General features: G+C 29.6%; 3 protein-coding genes across 5 annotated transcripts; 1 reads left to right on the forward strand and 2 right to left on the reverse strand.

The window, feature by feature from the left end:
• Positions 1 to 1,089: 1,089 nt before the first annotated feature.
• Positions 1,090 to 5,829, reverse strand: LOC115723075 (protein TAPETUM DETERMINANT 1). The gene is made up of 3 exons (XM_030652484.2): positions 5,117 to 5,829; positions 4,937 to 5,032; positions 1,090 to 4,852 (listed from the first exon to the last, which is right to left on the reverse strand). Exons 1-3 carry the CDS (start codon positions 5,217 to 5,219, stop codon positions 4,551 to 4,553), a joined length of 501 nt encoding a protein of 166 aa, XP_030508344.2. The 5' UTR covers positions 5,220 to 5,829; the 3' UTR covers positions 1,090 to 4,550.
• On the forward strand, positions 1,442 to 4,233 carry LOC115723498 (receptor-like protein kinase ANXUR1). The gene has a single exon (XM_030652995.2). It carries the CDS (start codon positions 1,442 to 1,444, stop codon positions 4,040 to 4,042), a length of 2,601 nt encoding a protein of 866 aa, XP_030508855.2. The 3' UTR covers positions 4,043 to 4,233.
• A 9,098-nt stretch (positions 5,830 to 14,927) lies between the features above and the next one.
• LOC115723336 (protein high chlorophyll fluorescent 107) lies at positions 14,928 to 18,150 on the reverse strand. Of its 3 annotated transcripts, none has more exons than XR_009684301.1 (8): positions 17,630 to 18,144; positions 17,406 to 17,549; positions 16,899 to 17,204; positions 16,750 to 16,809; positions 16,405 to 16,650; positions 16,197 to 16,307; positions 15,590 to 16,086; positions 14,928 to 15,275 (listed from the first exon to the last, which is right to left on the reverse strand). XR_009684301.1 is itself a non-coding variant. In XM_061103621.1 (8 exons), the coding sequence occupies exons 1-8, from the start codon at positions 18,011 to 18,013 to the stop codon at positions 15,889 to 15,891; spliced, it is 1,365 nt and encodes a 454-aa protein (XP_060959604.1). In that variant the 5' UTR covers positions 18,014 to 18,144; the 3' UTR covers positions 15,463 to 15,888. The 3 variants fall into 3 exon arrangements, 2 of the variants coding, with proteins under 2 accessions (XP_060959604.1, XP_030508636.2); XM_061103621.1 differs by lacking the exon at positions 14,928 to 15,275 and having other exon boundaries at positions 15,463 to 15,974; positions 16,059 to 16,086; XM_030652776.2 differs by lacking the exon at positions 14,928 to 15,275 and having other exon boundaries at positions 15,463 to 16,086; positions 17,630 to 18,150.
• Between the last annotated feature and the right edge of the window lie 6,906 nt (positions 18,151 to 25,056).

Below are 25,056 nucleotides of genomic sequence, written 5' to 3' on the forward strand. Positions count from 1 at the left end.
GGACCCCAGCCTTCGGCTCTCGGCTCTCTACCCAGACCGGACCCCTGACCCACTCACAAACCTGAACATGGTCCTCAGCCCCGGTTTCAGAATAAGACTCCGGACTCGCACCCGAACACCGAACGTAAACTCAAACCCAAATCTCGATCCCGATCACGAAACTTGGACCCCAATCCCCGTTCCAGACTCAGACCTAACCTTGATGAGAGAGAAAGTGATGAAAGAAAAAGTGGTGAGATAGAAAATAAGGAGAGAGAGAGTAATGAGAGAGAAAATAATTTGAGAAATGATGAGAGAGAGAGATGATAGAGAAAATAATGTGAAGTAATGATGAGAAAAATATTATGAGATAAAGGGAAGAAAAAATATTAAAAAAGTGAATTGTTTTTTAAAATAAAAAATAATATTTTTTTGTTCTTAAAATTCTTATTTATTGTAACATTATTTTTTGAATCTATTTTAAAAAAAACATGGTAAAATGCACTTAATCAATTAAAGATCGATAATTAATTAAAAAATTTAATCGTAATAATTAATACAATACATTGCTTAATCCAAACATAGTGTTATTTATTATTTAATACAATACGACATTAATACAGCGTACCAAACGAGCCCTAGCAATATTTACCTTATTCCAATTACTTCATTTATTTATGACTCAATTTATGTTTTCCTTCACTACAAATATTTGACTCAATTTCAATCGAGAGATATTTTTTTTTTAAAAAAAAAAAAAAACCCTTTTAACTCTAGTTTATATCTGGATAACATTGATAAACCTGTGATGGTCCCTCTCATAAAACCCTTGAACTTGAAGGAGTCCCCTAAATAAACGGTAATAATGGATGGTAGAACTATCTATCTATATCCTCTCCCATTTTTACTTCTTTACTTATATTATATAAATAAACTAAATAAAATAAGGATATTTTAGATTTTAGTCTCTACAAAACCGTTGGTCTCTAACTACCTCGTATCCTAACGTCCTTTAGATTCTTAAAACAACAAACTTAGATTGACTCACATTTCTCAAAAAAAATAAAATAAATAAATAATAATAATATACCCAACAAACACAAACATGTCATCTTCATCCTCTGCAATCCTACCTTCTGTTACAGATAATTATTCAAAATGTACCCAATATTCTTAATTCAATTATTATTCTACATGGAAAAATCTTTGTTTTCCTTCCTTTTCTTCTCTGTTTTCCTCTGCTTTTTTTCTTTAGATATGAAACCATTATTATCCCTTGTGATTATTGTTCTGTCTTCTGTTTCAGATGATTCCAAATGGATTCAATATCTCTAACTGAGACCTTGGATGGAAAATCCATTTCCATTGTTCATTTTTTAGTTAATAAAAGAAATAGAGAAACATTTTCCCTTCTTCTTTCTCTGTTTTTCTCTGTTTTCCTCTGTTTTCTTCCCTTTTAGATATGAACTCCAATACCAATACCATATATTGTGTTGTGTTCTTCCTCTTCTTCTTATCTTTGGCATTTGTTGAAACCAAAAACTTGGAATCAGAATCGTCTGTGGTGTCCGAATCTTATGTCCTTTCGTGTGGAGCTCAGATCGAAAGCACAGATATTAATGGTAGAAAATGGATACCGGATTCAAAATTGGTAACACCTTCGGGTGTTTCAATAAACGGTACAGCAATGCACCAAGACCCTTCTCTACCATCTCAAGTTCCTTACATGACAGCAAGAATTTTCACCTCAGAAGCCGCGTACAACTTCAACGTTCAACCGAAGAAACGCCTCTGGATAAGGCTTCATTTCTATCCATCTTCTTACAATGATCTCAATCCAAATGATGCATTTTTCTCTGTCATTGCAAATGGTTTTACTCTCCTCAACAATTTCAGTGCCTCAATTACAGCTGAAGCTTTAACACAAGCCTATATAATCAAAGAGTTCTCATTTCTTCCTGTCCTTAATGGCAACCTCTCAATCAGCTTCAAACCCTCTCCACAGAAAAATGGCTCATTTGCTTTTGTCAATGGAATTGAGGTAATTCCCATGCCAGACATATTTGAGCCTGCAAACCTGGTTGGATCCGAACAAGGCCAAACAATCGATGTTCGGTCTTCGTTGGTTCAAACTATGTATAGGCTTAATGTTGGTGGACAGTACATTCCAACAACAAGTGACTCAGGTCTTAGCCGTACATGGTATGATGATTCACCTTACATGTTTGGATCAGCCTATGGAATAACCTCAGAAGCTGGTAAGAGCCTTAGTATTGATTATCCACCTAATATGCCTGAGTACATTGCTCCAAGGAGTGTGTATAGATCAGCTAGAACAATGGGAAATAGTTCAGAAACAAATCAAAACTACAATCTCACTTGGACTTTTGAAGTTGATGCATATTTCACCTATGTTGTTAGGTTCCATTTCTGTGAGATTGAGCAAACAAAGATCAATGAGAGAGTATTTGATATATTTCTCAACAACCAAACAGCTCAACCTTCTGTGGATGTGATTGCTTGGGCTGGATCAAGAGGAGTTCCTGTGTATAGAGATTATGCTATTTATGTCAATGACAGCAGAATTGGTTGTGCAAAATTATGGGTTGCCCTGCATCCAACTGTGTCATCAAAACCCGAAAATCTGGATGCAATTCTTAATGGCTTAGAGATTTTCAAGGTAAATGACACACATGGGAACTTAGCAGGGCCTAATCCAGTGCCTTCTGAGATGCGCCAAGAGGATGAGGTAGAGGTTGACACCAATTCACCTCCATTGGGATTACGCTACGAGGCTATTGGCGGTATTGCTGGTGGTGTTGCTGGTGCTGCTGCTGGTTTCGCCGTTGTTTCATCTGTATGCTTTCTTGTGTACCACCATAAGAGAACAAAAGATAAAAGAATGGATTCTGGACCTGCTAATTGGCTGCCAATCTATGGAAGTTCGTACTCATCAACTTTCACCAGTAAGAGTACTAATAATAGCAGCCCTCTTTCTAATCTAGCAAGTCTTTGTAGACACTTTTCGCTTGCTGAGATTAGACAAGGTTCAAAGAATTTTGATGAGTCACGAGTTATTGGGGTTGGAGGATTTGGAAAAGTTTATAAAGGGACTATAGATGGAGTGATCAAAGTTGCAATTAAAAGATCAAATCCAACTTCTTCACAAGGATTCATGGAGTTCCAAACCGAAATCGAATTGCTTTCAAAGCTGAGGCACAAGCATTTAGTTTCCTTGATTGGTTTTTGTGCTGAAGCAGGTGAGATGATTCTTGTTTATGATTACATGTCTAATGGGACTCTAAGGGAACACTTGTTTAAGAGTGAAAATCCTCCATTACCATGGCAAAAGAGGTTGGAGATTTGTATTGGTGCAGCAAAAGGATTGCATTACCTTCATACTGGTGTCAATTACACTATCATTCATAGAGATGTAAAGACTACAAACATTTTGTTGGATGAAAATTGGGAAGCAAAAGTTTCTGATTTTGGGTTATCAAAACAAGGTCTTAGTATCAATAATACTCACATTAGTACAGTGGTCAAAGGTAGCTTTGGATATTTGGATCCTGAATACTTTCGCAGGCAAAAAATAACCGAAAAATCAGATGTTTACTCCTTTGGTGTTGTTCTTTTTGAAGTGTTATGTGCCAGGCCAGCTCTTGATGATAGTTTGCCAAAGGAACAAGTCAATCTTGCAGATTGGGTTATGTACTGCCAAAAGAGAGGAACTTTAGAAGAAATCGTCGATCCAAATCTTAAAGGCTCGATGAACATCGAGTGTTTCAAGAAGTTTGCTGAGACAGCTGAGAAGTGTTTGAGTGATCATAGTGTGGATCGTCCTTCAATGGGTGATGTTCTATGGAACCTTGAGTATGCACTTCAATTGAATATAAATCCTGAGGCTGCAAGAGCTTTTGTAGAAAGAAATGTGAGTAATAGTGATTCTTCTATAATAAACATTGAGGAAGAGGTGAATAAAGAGAGCCCAGCTGCCCAGATAACTAATGATTTACACACTATTCCAGTTTTTTCACAGCTTGTCAATCCAAGAGGAAGATAATGCTTGAATTTTTGTTAGTTTTTTCTTTTTGATTTCTGTTTATAGGAACTTTTGTATAGTTGGTTGTAAAATATGATACCTTTTTCAATGTCCTCACATTGAAAGGAAAATCAGAAACTTGCTGCATATAATTGTCAATTGTAAATAAATGGTTAATAAATAAAACCAAAATTCAAAAGGTGTCATTGAAAGTTATGGATCTTTCTTATCAAAAAAAATTTAAAATCATCAATTTTGCATGTGCATGGTCATAACATGACATTTTCCAAATCTAATGTTACTGACAATTTTGTTCACCACAGTTTCTAACTCAAGACAAAATAAAGAAAATGGAACTTATATCTCTTTGACCTATAGAGTCAAAGGTCAAAGAGAAAATTTACAACATAATCACAGAAAATAGGTAGATGAAAATATATCACACCATTGGCAAAGGAAGAAGATGACAATGATTCTCAAAACTTGGGATTTTATTCACTCATCTGTTGAATTTGTGGGAAATTTTAACTCAGCAAAGCTTGACAGACCTTAATGAAAGAGGGTACATGAAAGAGTTAGAGTAAGTGAATCTGATAATCTGGCTGTTTTTCAAAGGCTTTCCACCATTAACTAAGCAATCATCATAGGAGAGCCTCTTGAACATCATTGGGCTAATTATTCTTGCTGAGGCAAACCAACCACAATGGAGATGAATATTTGAAGGAGCACATCCACAAACACAAGTGTTGACTATTTGTACTATGAATTGTGGGATTCCAGGTGTTGTATCTCTGCTCTGAGATATGCTTATGTCTCTGCTTGTACAACTACCTGATTTAAGATCATAGAACAAAAAGTTAAAACACAATTATGAAAATGGCCAAAACAAAAAGAACTTGTCATGATGTGTTTTACCCTGAACCAAAAGCTTTCTATGGTTTGAGTGGGCCTGCTCAAATTTCTTTGCTGTTGTCTGGTTGTTATCATCAAGAAATGAATGCAAAGAACTTTCTGTAAAAAGAAGACAAAAGGAAATTAAGATTATCAGAGAAGAAGTGAAAAGGAAAGGAAAGGTTAAGAAAGAAAGAAAGAAACCTTCTAGTAATGACATTGTACTGCCAGAATGTGTCCCATGATTGCAGAATATAATCATAAGCATAATGAAGTAGAGAAAACACAGAAGAAGAGAATAGCTCATGATGGGATTCTTTTTTTTTTGGTCAAGTTAGAAGGAGAAATTGTAAGGCATGGGGGATCTTTTGGTTTCTTATGTATAACTTGTTTGGCTCTTTCCTAGTTACTTGGTGGATTTTTTCTTCTTTTTTTTTTTTTGGTAGGGTTGGGTGAACTCCCAACTGATTGTTTTATACAAGAATGGTTAATGTTCCCTCCACAAGACTAAGTAAGTACAAAATAAGACAGTTCAAAGAAAAGGTTTAGAAAAGAGGACCACATCAGCTAGGTAAGTTTCAATCTTGACAGTCTTCTTTTTTTATCTTGTTTCACTGTTTTGTTCCTTATTACTTATCAAAAAATTTGAATTGACAAAAAATCAAACAGTTGGCATTCAATATCAACACCCCAAATGTCTCAAAAGCTTTTCTTTTTCCATGACTAAATAAACAAATGGGTAAATTGGTAATTCAATTCAAGTCTATATATCTTTCCTCCTCTACCATTTTTACTATAAAAACATACAACTCTACACTTGACAATGAATCACATACATGAAAATGGAAACCAAACAAGAAAATTGTATGTACCCTTTTTAGCAGTATTGTTGAAAGTGGAAAATAATAAGATGTTGGTCAAAAAAGCATATACCTTTCACTTCATTTTCTTTTTCCACACGCTCAACAGGTCAACTTCACCTCATTCTCTCATCTTAAACTCAATTTCCCATCTCTCTCTTACTACCCCATTGGTCAGAAAACCTTTTAGAACTCAACTTAGCCAATAAAAGAAACACCTTGTAGAGTATGAACAATATAAACTTCTATTTTGGCCCAAGCCTAATAGTAATAGTCTGTAATCTATACATACTCATCAATTTCATTCTCATACATGATGCACACCACATATCATATCTATACATATATATTATGTACATCATGTATCATCATCACCATAATAAATAAGATTGAATTTTCTTCACACTAGCTAGTAGCTATGTGGGTTCACACGTGTGATAAGATAGCTAGTACTGAAATTTTGAAAGGTGTCTCAAAAACACTTTCTTTTTTTTTTTCTTTGTTTCATAAATTTGGAGGGAACAATGTCCAAGACAACAGAATAAAAGGTACCCACCCCAACCCAACATCTCTATTTCTCTCTCTTTTCTTTTCTTTGGTCTATTATTATTGATGGTCTTTAAGGAGCACCAGAAACGAAAAACAAAAGCTTAATTACACATAAATTGAAGCACCCACCACCACTAGACTAGAGTACAACCAACCAAAGCAGGCTTCAACTTAACTTATTAATTATTATCTTTTAATTCAGAAAATATACAAACATTATTACTATTATTTATTAGTTATATTGTCTGCAATTAAATTAAGCATACATATATAGTACCAGTAGTGTCTAGCATCTTCTTATATGTTAATATCGCAATTGGTCCAATTAAGTATCTAATCTCGTATAATTTAATATAATAATTTTTAAAGAATATCGCTAGCCAGTGACGGACCCAGAAATTTTTCTTTGTGGGGGCTTTTTATTATTAAAAAATATTTATACATATATTATAATTATTTTTACTAGATTTATTTAATTTTGTGGGAACTTTTCTACTATTTTAGTCTATAATTATCAAATTAAAAAAAAAATTAACTTTTTAAAATGTAATATTTTTGTTAGTGCATTAAAACAATTGGGTCTGTCCCTATCGTTAGCCAATCGCAACACATATCGAGAAAGTGCTAAGTACCACCGATACCTAATAGCAATGTTCTACTCTATATATCTAAGCTAAAAATGGCTGCAATGAATGCATTTAATGTTGTGCAATTTATAGCAATCTAAGAGTGTTTAGGGTTCTCAGCTAGTCTTTGTAGATAGGAGAGAGTCATGTGATGGAGTTTAAGTGTGCTGCAGAGACACATGTCATACATGGGATTCTTCTTAGTTTCTTGGAATGTTTTAAAACTAGTGGTCTTCAAGATGGGAGTAGTTCTCTAAGGGCCCTCACCTCAAGAGGTCTCTTGGTCTTTTATTGTTTAAAGATTTTCTTTAAAAAAATATATTAATCCATAAGGCTTCCAAGAAAATTTTACTAGAAAAACCATTCAAAAAAATTATTTCAATATGATTTTATTTCTCAAATAAAATACTAATTTAAAATTACGCATATAATTTTATAACTTTAATTTAAAATTATTACATTTAATTATTTAATTTTTTTTAATTTAAATATTTAAAAAGTAAAAAGTGAAATAGGTTGAATGTATTTCTTTAAAAAAAAAAAAAGGCTAAACTCTTTTATTTTTTTTTATAAGAAGTTATTTACTCAAAAAAAATCAAACCAGAATCAAAAAACAAAGTCAAGCTCCCCCAAAAAATAAACAATCTCAAACTTGAATAGAAAAACTCATACTTAATTCTTTTAGTTATAAAAAAATAATTTAATATCATTTAAAAATAATTAATTATTTAAAAATTTATTATACAAAAAGAAAATTCTAATTTATGTAAAAAGAAGTGTAATTTTTATAAAAAAGAAAAATCATTGTAAATATTATAATTAAATGGCTTAACTGTTAAAATAATTATAGTATGGATTTATATAAAAATTATTTATAATTATTAATTGTTAAAAGATGTCTTGTTAAATATTTAATTAATTATTTAAAAACAATAATTAATTATAATTAATTAATTAAAAAAAGAAATTTTACCTATTGATAACATATTATTATAGATAAAAAAAATATAATTATAGTTACAATATAAATATAACTATAATCACTCATATAATATATCCATTCTATATAAAGTGTGCCTATATAACAGAATTCTTGGTTTATGAGAAATTCATGGGTGACGTTTTATTTATATTAAAAATAAAATAGTTTATGAGAAATCATGGGTCACTTTTTATTTATATATGATAAAATAAAAATAAAATAAATCCCATTAAATAAAAAAAATAGGGTTCTAGATTTTCTTTAATTACCGTATTTCTAACCCTATTTGATTATTTATGTCTCTTTTATAAATGATATTTGATTAAAGTTAAGATTATAAGATTAATTCAAATTATTGTTCATATATTGATTAATCTCATTAATCAAAAATAATTTAATATATGAACCCTATTTGATTAAATCACTTTAATCAATATATGAACAATAATTTGAATTAATCTTATAATTTTAACTTGTTAATTCAATTAATAATTATTTGTCACGTAATTATTAAGTCTTTTTCTTTTAAATTTCTTTTTATTGATAATGCTAATTTATTCATATTTTGATTTTTATAATTTTTGTGTTCAGGCCATTAAGGTAGTGTTTTACTTGGGGATCTAACGAGTTTCACCCCTTCGCTAATGGCCTCTAAGAGTTCAAATTCCAGTAGTGTATAAATCTTCAATTTGTTCTATTTCTTATATTAACTGAAATTTTGCTACTTTTTTTTTTTTAATTTACAACTTTATTGTTTATATCTTATTATGAAATTTCATGAAAATTTGAGTTTCTTTGAAATATACAATTAATGAGCATTATTTTTTTTTTTTATCATAGTGTGTTTCCATGGCTGAATACCTCAATAATCTCTATCATTTGATATCAAATATAATAAAATTATCATGATGTATACATTATGGTTATTTAATGAGTAATTAGTGTGTTGAAATTATCAAGTTGATATTTAGAATTGTTTATAATTGAATTGTTTCTTTGTCAAAATTAATATTAAGTATATTTATATGTTTATAGGTTTATCTATTTTGTCTTAGATCAATCATGCTCATATAGTAAAAAAATCATACTCATATAGACATGTTATTTTCATTTTCTAATTTAGATCTTCTTAGTCATTATTTAGTTCACTTAAACATTTTCCAATTATGGTAACTGAAGTTTTGTTTCTTTTAGGTATTCTATTACAAAGATCTGTATTACATGTATTATTTATTTTTGACTATGAGGAGGTACGTGGATTTCTTTATTGGGAAACATATAGCGTGATAAATTATTGTTCATGTATTGAATAATCATTTTTGATTAATGGGATTCATATATATAACTGTGTATATTAGATTCTTTATTCAAATAATTATTTTTTATTTTTACGTGATTATTTATTGTTCATATATCTAGAACCCTATTTGATTAAAGTTAAGATTATAAGGTTAATTAATTTGTGAATTCTTACTATACACATAATAATTATAATCTCACTTAATAATTAATAATATTTTTTCTTTAATTTTTAATTGTATCATTTTCAAATAACATAGAGAAAAACTAACATAAAATTTAATATACGTGCCTCGCACGTAGTTTTTTGTTAGTATTTATACATACTCGTATCAAAAGTAATTATTGAAGAGCTTTATGAATAATTAGGATAGATTGGTTGATAATTATAATTGTTGTAAAATGTACGTATGCAAGATGCAACAAGCATGACGTATTGGGTATATCTTTAATTATACAAATAATACACTAATTAATAAATATATAAATTATTTATTATATGTTAGCTTTATAACCACACAAGTTGAAGTCTTTAATTATTATTGATCTTTATCTTTTCTTTTCTTTTCTATTTTTTTGGCCATTGCGCCATAATATCCATTGCAATCCACTTATACTCTCACTATATATATACATAAAATATGATATGACCATAATATTAATGGTTCTATTTACGGTTTACCCAATAATAAACTTATTTAGTTTGAGGGGCTAATTTACCTAAAGTAAATATAAACCAACGTGCCCTTACAAATTAACAACCTCATTTAACACATGGAACGAAATGGCATAATATTAAAATAATGTGCATGATCAAGAATTACAATTGAAATATAAGTAATTAAAATTAGGAAAATTTAACTTAACATGCTTAAATGTAAAATATAATCTTTTAATATACCACTCAAATAGAAATAAAGTATGTATACTTTTAATGTATTTTTCTCTCAACAATACTTTTATAATTTAAAAAAACCTCTCTCTTTAACTCTCTCAACATATATTTTTCTCTCAACAATACTTTTATACTTTTACAAACCCCGCTATCGTTTTCTTTTACTCTCTCTCTCTCTCTCTCTCTCTCTCTCTCTCTCTCTCTCTCTCTCTCTCTCTCTCTCTCTCTCTCTCTCTCTCTCTCTCTCTCTCTCTCTCTCTCTCTCTCTCTCCATTCCAAAAGCTCCGAAATTCACAAGGAAGAGGAGATAAATCAAAAGCTTATCCCTTTTCAATGGAAGAGGAGATAAATCAAGATTGTGAGAACACAAGGATAAGAGATTTTATGTGAAAACCATTCATGGGTGAGCATGGTGGTGTATATTATGTGATTTACTATATTTTATATGATAGTAATATATATGATATATATGAGTTATATATATGTGACATATATGGGATTATGTGTTTGTATCATATTAATATATATAGTAGTATATAATATGATATTTAAATTTATATCATGTTATTATATGTATATATGAGATATATAATATATAGCATGAATATGAGTTATGTGTATTATATATATGATGAGATATAATATAATATACATATATATTACGAGATTAAATATGTAAAAACTACTTATTTTCTATGTATTTATATGAGATATTATATATATTATATATTATGTGTATATAATATATATCATGCATGTATATTAAAGTGTATATATGTTATATATGTGTGAGGTATGTAACATATATAGTTGTGTAATTAATATATATATTATGTGTATATGATATGTATATTATAGTATATATGTTATATATATGAGATATGTAACATATATATTTGTAAATTTAATATTGACATTATGTGTATGTTACATATAAGATGTTGATTAGTAACATACATATTATATTAATGTATGAGTTATATAGTATGATAATAATGTTGATAGTAATATAATAGTGTTTATTACTATTGATGTGAAAATTATTATCATCTATTTTGTGAATAAAGAATAGATTTGAATTCTTATTCAATTTGGTGGTGAACATCTCACTTTATGAGATAATAAAAGATGGATTTTGAGAAGTTACATCTTTTATTGGATTATAAGAGATAATCATCTCATATTATGAGATAAGGAAAAGTGGACTATGAGAGTTACACTTTTATTGGACTTGCATTGTGATCATAAGCAAGAACAAATGGATCAAAAGTGGATCCAAACTTATGAAATGAGCCATAAATTGGAAGAGCAATTTTGGACTCAAAATAAAATGAATCAATGTGGATTCAAAAATAGTGAAAAGATAACAAAATTGGAGAAGCAATTTTGAATCTTAAATAATCAAAGTGGTGAACAAAATTGATGAGAATTTTGTTAACCTTGGTATAATTTTGGGATAATCTCAATGAGGAGATAACCTTAAAATTATGAGTAAAAATAATCACATTATTTTGTAAGTGGTGATGTGAGTTTGATATTTTAGTTTTGTTAAGAAAACTAAAAATGTCAAATGGTATCTTTAAAGTGGCCTTTAAGAGTCATTTGAAGAGGAAAATACACAAAAGTGATATTTTATATACACTTTATGGTAAAAATGTGGGGGTGAGCCACAAATTTAATCAAAATGTGTTGAGACATTATTGATTAATTTATTTGATTTTGAATTCAAATTCTAAATCAAATTTGGCTATGTGCATATGTAAAATTTTGACATATTTTGGTGTCAAAATTTAGTGAAAATAATTTCAAGAAGGAAATTAATTAAAAGAGTTATAGAGACAAAGTGGTCTTCTATATTTTAAAATCAAGATATTATCTTGATAATTCAAATGTGAAAGTGTGGGGGTGCACACTCCAATATGAGAATTTGAGACATGCTTGATGTCTTAAAATAAAGTGCAATTTAGACATGTTTGGTGTCTAAATTAGTGTTTAATATTGATATGTTTGGTATCAAAATTATTGAGAATTTGAGTTGTGTGAAAATTAATCTTTTATGATTGAATTTTCAAAGCTTAAGTACTTAAGGAGAAAAGTGGTCACAAAGTGAACACTATATTTTTTGGCATGCATGATTCACATGGAATCAATAGTGAGAGGTTATAACAAATCGCTTAATCTCCGTACAAGATTAAAGCATGAATTTTCGAGGGATGGGACCTAAACTCCCTTAGCGTTTTGCTCATTGATGGTAACCTATCTTAACACTAGTAAAAATCTAGTCTTAAGTTCAATAGGTAATAACAAGTCAATAGAGTGAATGTGGTACTCAATTGTCCCATCTATGGATGAGTACATGTTGTAAAATTGAGGGTTAAAACCAAAAGGTTTTTTAATGGAGCTTAAGCTTAAGAAAACTCACTTAAGCTTAAGAAGTGTCTAACGAGTGGTGAGATACTAAAACTCCACCTATATGGACTAGAGGTGGTGCCGCCTCTTATGAGAATCGGGAGTATTCTCTAGAGAGTCTATGAATTGGAATTTTGCACATGGCCATTAACGGTGCAAGAGCGAGACACGCGGTCTCAAGTGAGCATTAGCGAGGGTGTGTGTGTTATCACCGGTTTGTACTAAAGAAATAGTGGTTCAATGCTACGGCAACCAAAATTTCATCAAACTTTGTGGTAACTACACTAAGGTAAAATTCAAGTCGAAAGACATTTTACCTAATTCACCTAAGCAAGACTTCTTTAAAAGTGTGTATTTATTCAATCAAAGTGGGAGAATGTTATATTTTGATATAATATTTTGATTGATTAAATAAATGTTACAAGTGTGTTACAAGTGTGTCACACATTTTAATCTAGTGGGGGATTGTTATATTATTTTTAATATAATAATATGTAGATTAAAATGTAGTAATATATATTATTATGTGAATAATATGTATTAGGTGTTTGGTAAATAAATTGTGTAACATATAATTTATTTAACCTAAAATTGTAACCTACACTTTATAACATGGAGAAGAGTTACAAAGTTAATTGCTTTTGTAACTTCTTTTGGTTGATCATAATATTGTGTAATAAAAGAGATGTTACACAATTTGATGATAGGATTCAAATGGTTTGAAATATAGTTGTTACAAACTATATTAATGCTCATTATATGAGAGAAATGAGATGGTGAGTTTGAATTCTAAGTGTGATCACCTAAACACTATATAAAGGAGTCTAATGTGCTCATTTGAGGGAGATGAAGTTTTCTATCAAAAAAAGCACATTGCTAGAAAACCCTAAGGCTTGATAATTCCCAAAGCTATTTCCTAGAGAGTTCCCTTAAGTGCTTAGAGATAGGGGGAAATAAGCTTTTGGACAAAGGTGTAATACCTTGTTCAAGTCATGGTGATCCTCACTAATCTACACTCAAGGTTGTGAGTGAGTGTTTATACATATATATTATTCTCTTATTATATACACATATTTTATATTACATGTGTTCTTATCTTCTTCTATATTTCTTATATATAATATATATAGTGTATATATATTGTATATTATGTTGTTGTAACATTTATTTAATCTCTTTGTTGGTCCTTGTATTGTATTACAATAGAGTTGTAATATTTTGATTTTCTTCCATTGTTATAAAATCTCTAACATCAACCACTCCAAAACCCCTAAAATTCACGAGCTCAACAACTCTGAAACCCCCAAAATCCACAAGCTCAACCATCCTGAAACCCCCAAAATCGCTAAAGCTCTCAACCCATAACTTGTTTTATGTATTTTTTTTTTCTGGTTTTCACGATGTCGCTAAACATCGTTAAATGTCGTTAAATCGCTAAATTACATCGCTAAAATGTCGCTAAAACACATAAAGTTTTAGCAATGTGATTTGCATTTTTTAGTTTCATATCACTATACATCGCTAGAATCAACTAAACATCACTAAACTTCATCCCTAACCTCAGACTTGGTCTATCATTATAAATACACCACTAAATATAGCAAAATATTGCAAAAAACTGGAAAAAAAAATGCAGAAAATAAGTGATGGGTTGAGAACTCCAACTATGGGTGGGAATTTCGGGAGGTTTCGGGGTGGTTGAGCTCGTGGATTTTGGATATTTCTCGCCCCATCCCTACTTATTCCTCATCGGGGATGGGGCGGGGAATCCCCTAATGGGGGCGGGGACAGGCCGGGGAATCCCCTAATAGAAAAATAGTTTATAATAAAAAAATTAATATACAAAAATATTAAACTACATAAAAATTAAAATATTACACATTAATTATTATTCAATAAACTAATTACTATCCAAAACACAACTTAAAAATACTAATATACTAAAAAAACTACAAACATAAATTATAAATTATAAAATATTACTAGAAATATAAAATAAAATACTAAACGGGTCCCTGTCGGTGCGGGGAGTGTGATCCCCGTCCTCGTCCTGTTTAATATTAGGGGACAAAAAATTATCCCCATCTCCACCTCGTTCCTCATTTAGGCGGAGAATTCCCACCCCATAAGGAGCAGGTCCCCGTGAAGCTCCATTCCCATGGAGAAAATATGCATCCCTAGTTTTTAAGTAAACTTAATATTTTTATTAAGTTTTTTAATAATTTTAATATAATTTTGAAAATTAATTTTTCAATTAAAATTTTGTATTGATCAAAATTCAAGAAATAAAAATATTAATTTAAACGGTAAAAAAAAAAACAAAACTCAATAGTAAGAATATAATTATAATTATATAATTGTTATATTTCAAGAAAAATTTCTAACAAGGCTTATATTTTAAGGGAAAAATTAAGTACCGTCGAAAATTCAGGGTACTAATTATTCTTATTATTATGAAAAGGGAATGCATGATAATTTGAATCTTAAAATTTCAAAAGAGAATTACAAAAAATAATAAATAACACAACACAAGACAAGAGAGGATGAGGAAGCAAAGCAAGAGAAGTAGACAAGACAAGAGTATTGAGATGAGCTCATGCCAAATTTGTAGCAACATGTGACAGTGCCCAGCAGAGCGCATGCATATACAAATTTATATGTTGTTGTACTATCATGCACCTCCATACACTGCTTTCTTCTTATCCCGACCACAACAGTATTCACCATACCAAAATTGTCTCCCCTGCAACAAACCCACTTTAGTCAATATTCACTCTATTATTTACTTTAATTTAATTTTCATTTATTAGTTGATAATGCTTCTGGTCAGCTCAAAATAATGAATGTTTAACAGTTAAGCATGCTTTTTCTGTCACATCCCCTTATTATGCTTTCCTTATTTCATTGAAGAGATAATAATAATAATAAGATTGAAGAATGTGTCTCTCGACTTTAATAAACTTGTAAATATACATTACTTGAATTACTAATGTCTGTCCTTATATTGTTTATGCTTTTACAGATTGTAAGGAAAGATAATAATATATTCAGACTTACAAAGGTTTCAACTTTCTGGGTTTGAGGCTCAATGGGATCAAAGCTTTCATAATCTTCTTCTTGGATATTTTTGCTATAGAAATTATTTTTTGTTTCCAACAGAAAGTCCACCTTGCTAGGGTCTAAAAAGCATATCCAATTGAAACCACTGTCATTTTGTTCATCATCCATGTAATCACAGCCATTCTTCTCAAGGATTCTTAGGGTGTGCTACATTGGTCTTTAGTCTAACAACTTTAATTTCTTCTTTAAAATGTCAAGTATGGATTGCTTGGTCTTTGGCATAAACATTAGAATACTTAATTGTGGTTGCTCACTTGCTGGAAATAGAGGTTGCGAATTTCCTCGGCTCGAACTGAATTTTCTTGATCTTCCTCTTCAAATGCTGCCCATGTCATCCATGTGATGAAACTCTGAGAATTTATATTTAGAGAGGATCTAAATAATATACGAGCTGCAGATAGGTTACCAATTCTTTGTTCTAGGACTCCCCAAGCCTACAGCAGAGTAAATAGACAATGAGAACATAGAATCATACCTATCATCTATTCCTACATTTCGTGAGAATGGAGGAGATCAAAGTTTCACTCAATAATATAGTAGGTACCTGTAGGCATCGAGCAGCAGTATCGCTAGACGAGTTAATCGACAGGGCCTTTTGGTATAACTCCCTTGCTGTGGCAATGTTTCCTTCTTTCCATTCCATCCATCCCCATGCCTAAAAGATATCATATCTTCTCAGAGATACAGTTTCTTCCAAATTCAAATGTTATGATATATATGATTAGTAAGCCTTTGCAATATGAAAATCTTACCATCCATACTGGTTGGTGACTTGGATCTATTTCAGATGCTCTCCTGAACAAAACTCGAGCAAAATTGGCAGTTGAGTGTTTATATTCTAATAAAGCAAGAGACTGAAGTAGAACAGGATCCCTTGGATTAAGTTCATGACCTATCTTTAAAAGCTTTCTTCCCTTATCAACATTTCCAACATTGGCTTCAAAAACTCCCCATACATGCCATGCAAACCTGTTCTTGGGACTTGACTGAATAGCTTTCTACATTACGAAAGAAACAATTTAATCAATTATAACATTCCAGATCAAAGTTCCAACACAATCCTTGAGCTGTTTACTAGATGCAAATGAAATAGTCACCTCAAAGAGTTGTCTAGCAGCTCGGTTATTTTTCTGCTGCATCTCCATTTGTGCCCATGCCTGTTTCATAGGCAAATGAGAAAAATATCAATCATTAAGATTCACTCATAAAGTTACTTTGGCTAAGAGAAGAATCCACCAAGACTCACCAGCCAACTGCCACAGCTTCTGGGATTACACTTGGTGGCCTGCCCGAACAAATACCGAGCCTGCTCGATACGATTAGCCTTAACTTCTAGCAATGCAAGAGTTTGGTAAACATACTCATTCCCTCCACAAAATTTAAGAGCTCTAGCTAGAATACACCTTGCTTTCCTGATATTCCCTTGCTTCAGCTCAAGATCTGCCCAACCATGCCAAGCAGCAATGTGTCTCTTGTCCACAACAGTTGCAGCCTCAAACAATTCTCTTGCTCTCCTTATATTTCCCAAGGTTTTCTCCAAAACAGCCCAGCACTGTTGGAGATGATCATATCATTGTCAAAATTGAACCAAAGAACTAAATTTTTAGCTAAAAATAACTCAAACATGACAACACTGATTATGCTTGTCAAAAATGAGCAAACAATGCTAGATTTTCATTATAATCAATTTGATCAAATAACATAATAACAAGATTTTTTGATTGTGAAACCATGAAGATACGGTCAAACTAACCCGCCAGATAAAGGGATTCTTTCCATGAGTAGCTTGAGAACCTTTCTCATAAACAAGTCGAGCTTCCATAGTCTTTGATTGTTTGATTAAAGTCTTCCCCAAAACCACATAAGCTCTCCCATCTTCTGGCCAATAAAATATACACTGTTTTCTCATTCTCAATCATAATCAAACCCCAAAACTACTTAATGTACAGAGCAAAACAACATAGCAAAAGATCAAACCTTTTGAAGAATCTCCTCAGCTTCTGCAAATCTGTTACTCCTGATCAAAACCTTAGCCTTATACAAAGCTTGGGAGGATGACCCAGATTTAACTGTGATTTTCGGAGTTCCCGCGTTAATCATTGCCCTCAAGTTCAAACTATCTTCGTCTCCGGCCGAGACCGCCGATTCCGGCCGGCGAGCCACCAGAACACTTTCCGGAGAAGATACGTGGTGCTGCCTCTTCGGAGCCCTCTCGTTAGTGAAAAAAACGGTGGTGGTGGAATGTGCGGAAGAGCAATGCGGGATAAGGTGGAGAGTGGATTTGGAGAGGTGGATAGGGTTTTGAGAACTGGAAAAGAGAATAGGATTAGGGTTTGAAGAAGAAGAAGGAAGAAGCTGCATGCTTGTGGTGTGTCTGTTAATGGAGCTGAGCTTGAATTGAACTGTTTCAAAGAGAGAACATGAACACTGCAAAAAAAATGAAAGAAGAAGAAGATAGGTATGTTATTTTACTATCGTGCCCTTCTCGGATTTTATTTCTACTGACGTGGAGATATATTATTGGTTGAATATATAAATGTGAGACACTTTATCCATACGATTATGATGTATAAATTATTTTTATTTTATGATAATGTAAGATTTATCCCAAGAATTATTACCAATTTTATGCCTTCTGGTTTTTTTGGGGATAATTTCATAAATGCACAAAAACAACAAAAATACAGTTTCACGGAATTTTAAACATTTTTACGATTTTTTTGATTTTATTTACATAAAATACGGTCTTTTATGTTGAAATTTTGTTCATTTGTTGTTAATTTTTTGTTATTTGTATGTTATTTTTTGTTGTTTTTTTGTTGTTATTTTCATGTTACTTTTATGTTGTTTTTTTGTTGATTTTTTGTTGTTTTCGTGTTATTTTTTAGAAAACCGTAAAAATGTAAAAAAACATTCTTTGAACGTAAATATATAAATATTTTACAAAAAATTGTGTCTTATGTAATTATTCCATTTTTTTTTATGGTTAAAAAATCACTTGAACTATTCCTAAAATTGAATTATGCTCTTTTTGTGTTACACTCCTAGAATTAGACCACTCATATCAATTTTTCTACTCTATTAATTATTATATTTTTATTAAAATTTTATTTTTTTTTATTTTACCTTACATATTTACATTACATCATATATCAATTTCTCTACATTTTATCTATATCATTTAAAAACTATTTATTTTAATATATTTTAGTTATTTCAAAAATAAATATAATAATATTACACACACATACATTCTAACAAAATTTGAAAAACATAATATAATATTTATACCTCAATAATATAAATAGTACTTCTTTATATGTAGCTAACCACTATTCATAAACTACATATTTGAGATATAATAGTTGGAGCACAATTCTTTACCATTTCTTACCTCTTAGCTAAAATTTATAAGGCTAATTAGGATTTTTGTCTCCTGAACTTTGACATGTACCAAATCATGTTCCTTGAACTTTTAAGGTCATTGAAAATGCCCCCTGAACTATTGAGATTGTTGGATTTAAGGACTTTTTTCTAATTTTAGTAAAAAAGTCTAACATGGATGAAAGTTCAGGGGGCATAATTTAGTGCATGTCAAAGTTCGAAGGGCATGATTTGGTAGATATCAAAGTCTGGGGAACATGGTTTAGTACATAAACAATCATTGAAATAGTAAAATTGAATAAAATTAGACAAAAGTCCTTAAATCCAACAGTCTCAATAGTTCAGGGGGCATTTTCAATGGCCTTAAAAGTTCAGGGGGCATGATTTGATACATGTCAAAATTCAGGGAAAAAAATCCTAATTAGTCAATTTATAACTATTAACTATATTGCCTCTTCTATTATGAGTGATATAGCTATAAAAATCATATTAAGCGATGATGTTGCATTACATGTATGAATAAAATTAAACATTAATTTTAAGTTTCAAATTAAATTATTAAAATCAAAATAATTTAAAATTAGCAAACCAATCAATAAATTATTTAATTAAATTATAACGTTAATTTTGCATGCTAGCATAATTCAGTAAAAGAAATAGTAAATTTTTAACACGCACAAAAACTTAAAGGATATGATTTAGAAATTTTAATAGTTCAAGCCTTCAGGAGTATAAATCTTATGAGGATAAATCTTATTTATTCTATTTTTATTACTAAGACTATTATAATAAATTATAAGATGTTGGTTTATGTAGTATAATATACATTTTTTGATTTTTTTCTTCCTGTTATATTATTTATAATAATATAATATATAGATTAAATATGTGTAATAAACTAATAATATGTAACATATGACTATATTAGTTGTCATCTTTTTGTAACATTTGGGGAGTTGTTACTATGAGTAACCTCCACCATTATCACCAACATTAAGAGTGTAAAAGATGTTACACACCTTTATTTGAAATTCTTAATGCTATAGGAGTTATGGTGTGTGTAAGAGTTACATTTGAGTCCATAACATCTATAGGGTTTATGAGTTTGAATTTCAAATGGTGATATCCTAAACACTATATAAAGAGGTCTAAGGTGCTCATTTTAGAGATGAAGAAGTTTTCTATCAAGAAAGCACTTTGCTAGAAAACCCTAAGGCTTGATAATTCCCAAAGTTATTTCCTAGAGAGTTCCCTTAGTGCTTAGAGATAGGGGGAAATAAGCTTTTGGACAAAGGTGTAATACCTTGTTCAAGTCATGGTGATCCCCACTAATCTACACTCAAGGTTGTGAGTGAGTGTATATATATTATTCTCTTGTTATATATATACATATTTTATATTACATGTGTTCTTATCTTCTTCTACATTTTTTATATATAATATATATAGTGTATATATATTGTATATTATCTTGTTGTAACATTTATTTAATCTCTTTGTTGGTCCTTGTATTGTATTACAATGAGTTGTAATATCTTGATTTTCTTCCATTGTTATAAAATCTCTAACAATCAAAAGCTTATTTCTTTTCAATGGAAGAGGAGATAAATCAAGATTGTGAGAATACAAGGATAAGAGTTTTGATGTGAAAACCATTCATGGGTAAGCATGGTGGTATATAATGTGATTTACTATTTTATATGATAGTAATATATATGATATATATGTGACATATATGTGATCATGTGATTATATCATATTAATATATATAGTAGTATATAATATGATATTTGAATTTATATCATGTTATTTTATGTATATATGTGAGATATATACTATATAACATGTATATATATGAGTAATATATATTATATATATGTAGAGCATGTGATATAATATATATTAGTGAGATTAAATATGTAGAAATAATTATTTTTATGTATTTATATGAGACATGCATACATAATATATGTTATATATGTGTATATAATATATATCATGTATATTAATGTGTATATATATGTTATATATGTGTGAGATATGTAACATATATAGTTGTGTAATTAATGTATATATTATGTGTAAATGATATATATGTATATTATAGTATATATGTTATATATATGAGATATGTAATATATATATTGTGAATTTAATATTGATCTCATGTGTATGTTACACATAAGATGTTGATTAGTAACATACATTTTATATTAATATATGAGTTACATAACATGATAATAATGTTGATATAATAAAATAGTGTTTATTATTATTGTGATAATTATTATCATTTATTTTGTGAATGAAGAATATTTTGAATTTTTATTCAATTTGGTGGTGAACATCTCACTTTATGAGATAATAAAAGATGGCTTTTGAGAAGTTACATCTTTTATTGGATTATAAGAGATGATCATCTCATATTATGAAAAGTGAACTATATGAGAGTTACACTTATGAGAATTGTCTTGTCATAGCAAGAACAAATGGATTAAAAGTGGATCCAAACTTGTGAAATGAGCTATAAATTGGAAGAGCAATTTTGGACTCAAAATAAAGTGAATCAATGTGGATTCAAAAATAGTGAAAAGATAACAAAATTGGAGAAGCAATTTTGAATCTTAAATGATCAAAGTTGTGAACAAAATTGATGAGAATTTTGTTAACTTTGGTATAATTTTGGGCTAATCTCAATAAGGAGATAACCTTAAAATTATGAGTAAAAATAATCACATTATTTTATGAGTAGTAATGTGAGTTTAATATTTTAGTTTTGTTGAGAAAACTAAAAATGTCAAATGGTATTTTTAAAGTGACCTTAAAAAGTCATTTCAAGGAAATACACAAAACTGATATTTTATATACACTTTATGCTAGAAATGTGGGGGTGAGTCACAAATTTAATCAAAATGTGTTGAGACATTGTTGATTAATTTATTTGATTTTGAATTCAAATTCTAAATCAAGTTTGGCTATGTGCATAAGTAAAAATATTGACATATTTGGTGTCAAAGTCTTGGTAAAAATAATTTCAAGAAGGAAATTAATTTTTTTTTTAAAAAAAATTATAGAGACAAAGTGGTCTTTTATATTTTAAAATCAAGATATTGTCTTGATAATGAAATGTGAAAATGTGGGGGTGCATACTCCAATATGAGAAAGGTTAGACATATTTGGTGTCTAAATTAGTGTATTTTTGATATGCTTGGTATCAAAATTATTGAGAATTTGAGTTGTGTGAAAATTAATCTTTTATGATTGAATTTTCAAAGCTTAAGTACTTAAGGAGAAAAGTGGTCACAAAGTGAACACTATATTTTGGCATGCATGATTCACATGGAATCAATAGTGAGAGGTTATAACAAATCGCTTAATCTCCGTACAAGATTAAAGCAAGAATTTTCGAGGGATGGGACCTAAACTCCCTTAGCGTTTTGCTCATTGATGGTAACCTATCTTAACACTAGTAAAAATCTAGTCTTAAGTTCAATAGGTAATAACAAGTCAATAGAGTGAATGTGGTACTCAATTGTCCCATCTATGGATGAGTACATGTTGTAAAATTGAGGGTTAAAACCAAAAGGTTTTTTAATGGAGCTTAAGCTTAAGAAAACTCACTTAAGCTTAAGAAGTGTCTAACGAGTGGTGAGACACTAAAACTCCACCTATATGGGCTAGAGGTGGTGCCGCCTCTTATGAGAATTGGGAGTTATTCTCTAGAGAGTCCATGAATTGGAATTTTGCACATGGCCATTAACGGTGCAAGAGCGAGACATGCGGTCTCAAGTGAGCATTAGCGAGGGTGTGTGTGTTATCACCGGTCTGTATTAAAGGAATAATGGTTCAATGCTACGGCAACCAAAATTTCATCAAACTTTGTGATAACTACACTAAGGTAAAATTCAAGTCGAAAGACATTTTACCTAATGCACCTAAGCAAGATTTCTTTAGAAGTGTGTATTTAGTCAATCAGAGTGGGGGAATGTTATATTTTGATATAATATTTTTGATTGATTAAATAAATGTTACAAGTTTTTGTTACTAAAGATATAATATTTAATCTAGTGGGGGATTGTTATATTATTTATAATAATATAATATATAGATTAAATATGTGTAATAAACTAATAATATGTAACATATGACTATATTAGTTGTCATCTTTTTGTAACATTTGGGGAGTTGTTACTATGAGTAACCTCCACCATTATCACCAACATTAAGAGTGTAAAAGATGTTACACACCTTTATTTGAAATTCTTAATGCTATAGGAGTTATGGTGTGTGTAAGAGTTACATTTGAGTCCATAACATCTATAGGGTTTATGAGTTTGAATTTCAAATGGTGATATCCTAAACACTATATAAAGAGGTCTAAGGTGCTCATTTTAGAGATGAAGAAGTTTTCTATCAAGAAAGCACTTTGCTAGAAAACCCTAAGGCTTGATAATTCCCAAAGTTATTTCCTAGAGAGTTCCCTTAGTGCTTAGAGATAGGGGGAAATAAGCTTTTGGACAAAGGTGTAATACCTTGTTCAAGTCATGGTGATCCCCACTAATCTACACTCAAGGTTGTGAGTGAGTGTATATATATTATTCTCTTGTTATATATATACATATTTTATATTACATGTGTTCTTATCTTCTTCTACATTTTTTATATATAATATATATAGTGTATATATATTGTATATTATCTTGTTGTAACATTTATTTAATCTCTTTGTTGGTCCTTGTATTGTATTACAATGAGTTGTAATATCTTGATTTTCTTCCATTGTTATAAAATCTACTACTAAATAATGTTTGGGAAATTTTATTTACACCCCAAAATTTTCTAAAGGCACCCCATTTTAATAATTTTTATTTTATATAAAATTTATATCTTTAATTGTACTAGATTTTTTTAACTTTTTTTTTCCAATTCATATTCTTAAAAAATATACTTATCAAACAAAAATAAATTATATTTTAAATATTATGAGGAAAAAATTAAAATAAAAAATTATATGAAATTTTCTTAGAAAAAATTAAAAAGAAATATACATGAGTTAGAAAAAATTATGAAAATAAAATCAAAATAAGTATTGAAATTAACATGAAATAATGTGAGAAATTTTTTTTAAAAAAATATTAAGAGTAATTTTTAAAAATTATTTAAGTTTATATTTTTTTTAATAATGGGGTGTACTTATCATTTTGTGGGGTGTAAATAGAACTCCCCATAATGTTTTTCTTAATTTATTAAAAATAATTTTACACTTTATTTCTTCTTCTCTCCCTATTTCTTTCATAATAAATTTATGTTTTGGTGAAAGAAAGTAGTTGATAATGAAAGGCTTCAAAAAGCTCATACTAAAAAATCCACTGTTTTGTATGAAAAGAATGAGAGAAAGGAGGGAGATGCAAAATAGGACAACTTCTTCATCCAAATGTACATTACAAACCAATGAAGGAACAAAAAAAGTCACAAAATAAAGTATATTAAATATCCTAATTATCCTTTATAAAAAAATATATATTAATTTTAATATATTTCTTTTCATTCTTTAAATTTATTTTTATTATCAAATATGAAGAAGAATTGTTATTGTCTTCATCGTGATAGATTATCCTTCATTCTTATAAATAAAAATTTTACTCTCAAACTATGACATTTATAGGATTTTATCTTCTGAATTATTTATTTTTGCAAAAATTTCTCCTTCAACTTTGGTTATAAATTATAATTATAAATTTGCACCTTCAGTTACACTTTATTCATTTTTGTAAAAAAATTATTGTTGTAAGAATGATTAAGGGTTAGTCTACTATAATTCAAGAGTCCACACAAAAAATAATTACATAAATATCACTCTAATAATGAGATTGGATATCTATAATTTTAGAGTTAATTTTTGAATATTTAAACTTAGTATTTCCAATTAGGGATGGAGACAACCATCAATTAGGTGGGGGTCAAAATGCAATTTTATTTTTTTTGTAAAAAAAAAAAATAAGTATAACAATATGAAATTG

This window comes from Cannabis sativa, chromosome 9 (genome assembly GCF_029168945.1).
Source record: "Cannabis sativa cultivar Pink pepper isolate KNU-18-1 chromosome 9, ASM2916894v1, whole genome shotgun sequence".
In the NCBI taxonomy this organism is placed as follows: Eukaryota; Viridiplantae; Streptophyta; class Magnoliopsida; order Rosales; family Cannabaceae; genus Cannabis; species Cannabis sativa.

Bases quoted from the DNA above. Each gene is read 5' to 3' on its own strand.
- LOC115723336 (XM_030652776.2), bottom strand. From the start codon at position 18,013: ATGCAGCTTCTTCCTTCTTCTTCTTCAAACCCTAATCCTATTCTCTTT. The intron at 17,550-17,629 runs GTTTGATCTTTT...ATGAGAAAACAG, and splicing joins CTGAGGAGATTCTTCAAAAG to TGTATATTTTATTGGCCAGA. The intron at 16,308-16,404 runs GTAAGATTTTCA...GATATCTTTTAG, and splicing joins GTCACCAACCAGTATGGATG to GCATGGGGATGGATGGAATG.
- LOC115723075 (XM_030652484.2), bottom strand. From the start codon at position 5,219: ATGAGCTATTCTCTTCTTCTGTGTTTTCTCTACTTCATTATGCTTATG. The intron at 5,033-5,116 runs GTTTCTTTCTTT...TTCTTTTTACAG, and splicing joins TACAATGTCATTACTAGAAG to AAAGTTCTTTGCATTCATTT. The intron at 4,853-4,936 runs GTAAAACACATC...ATCTTAAATCAG, and splicing joins TAGAAAGCTTTTGGTTCAGG to GTAGTTGTACAAGCAGAGAC.
- LOC115723498 (XM_030652995.2), top strand. From the start codon at position 1,442: ATGAACTCCAATACCAATACCATATATTGTGTTGTGTTCTTCCTCTTC.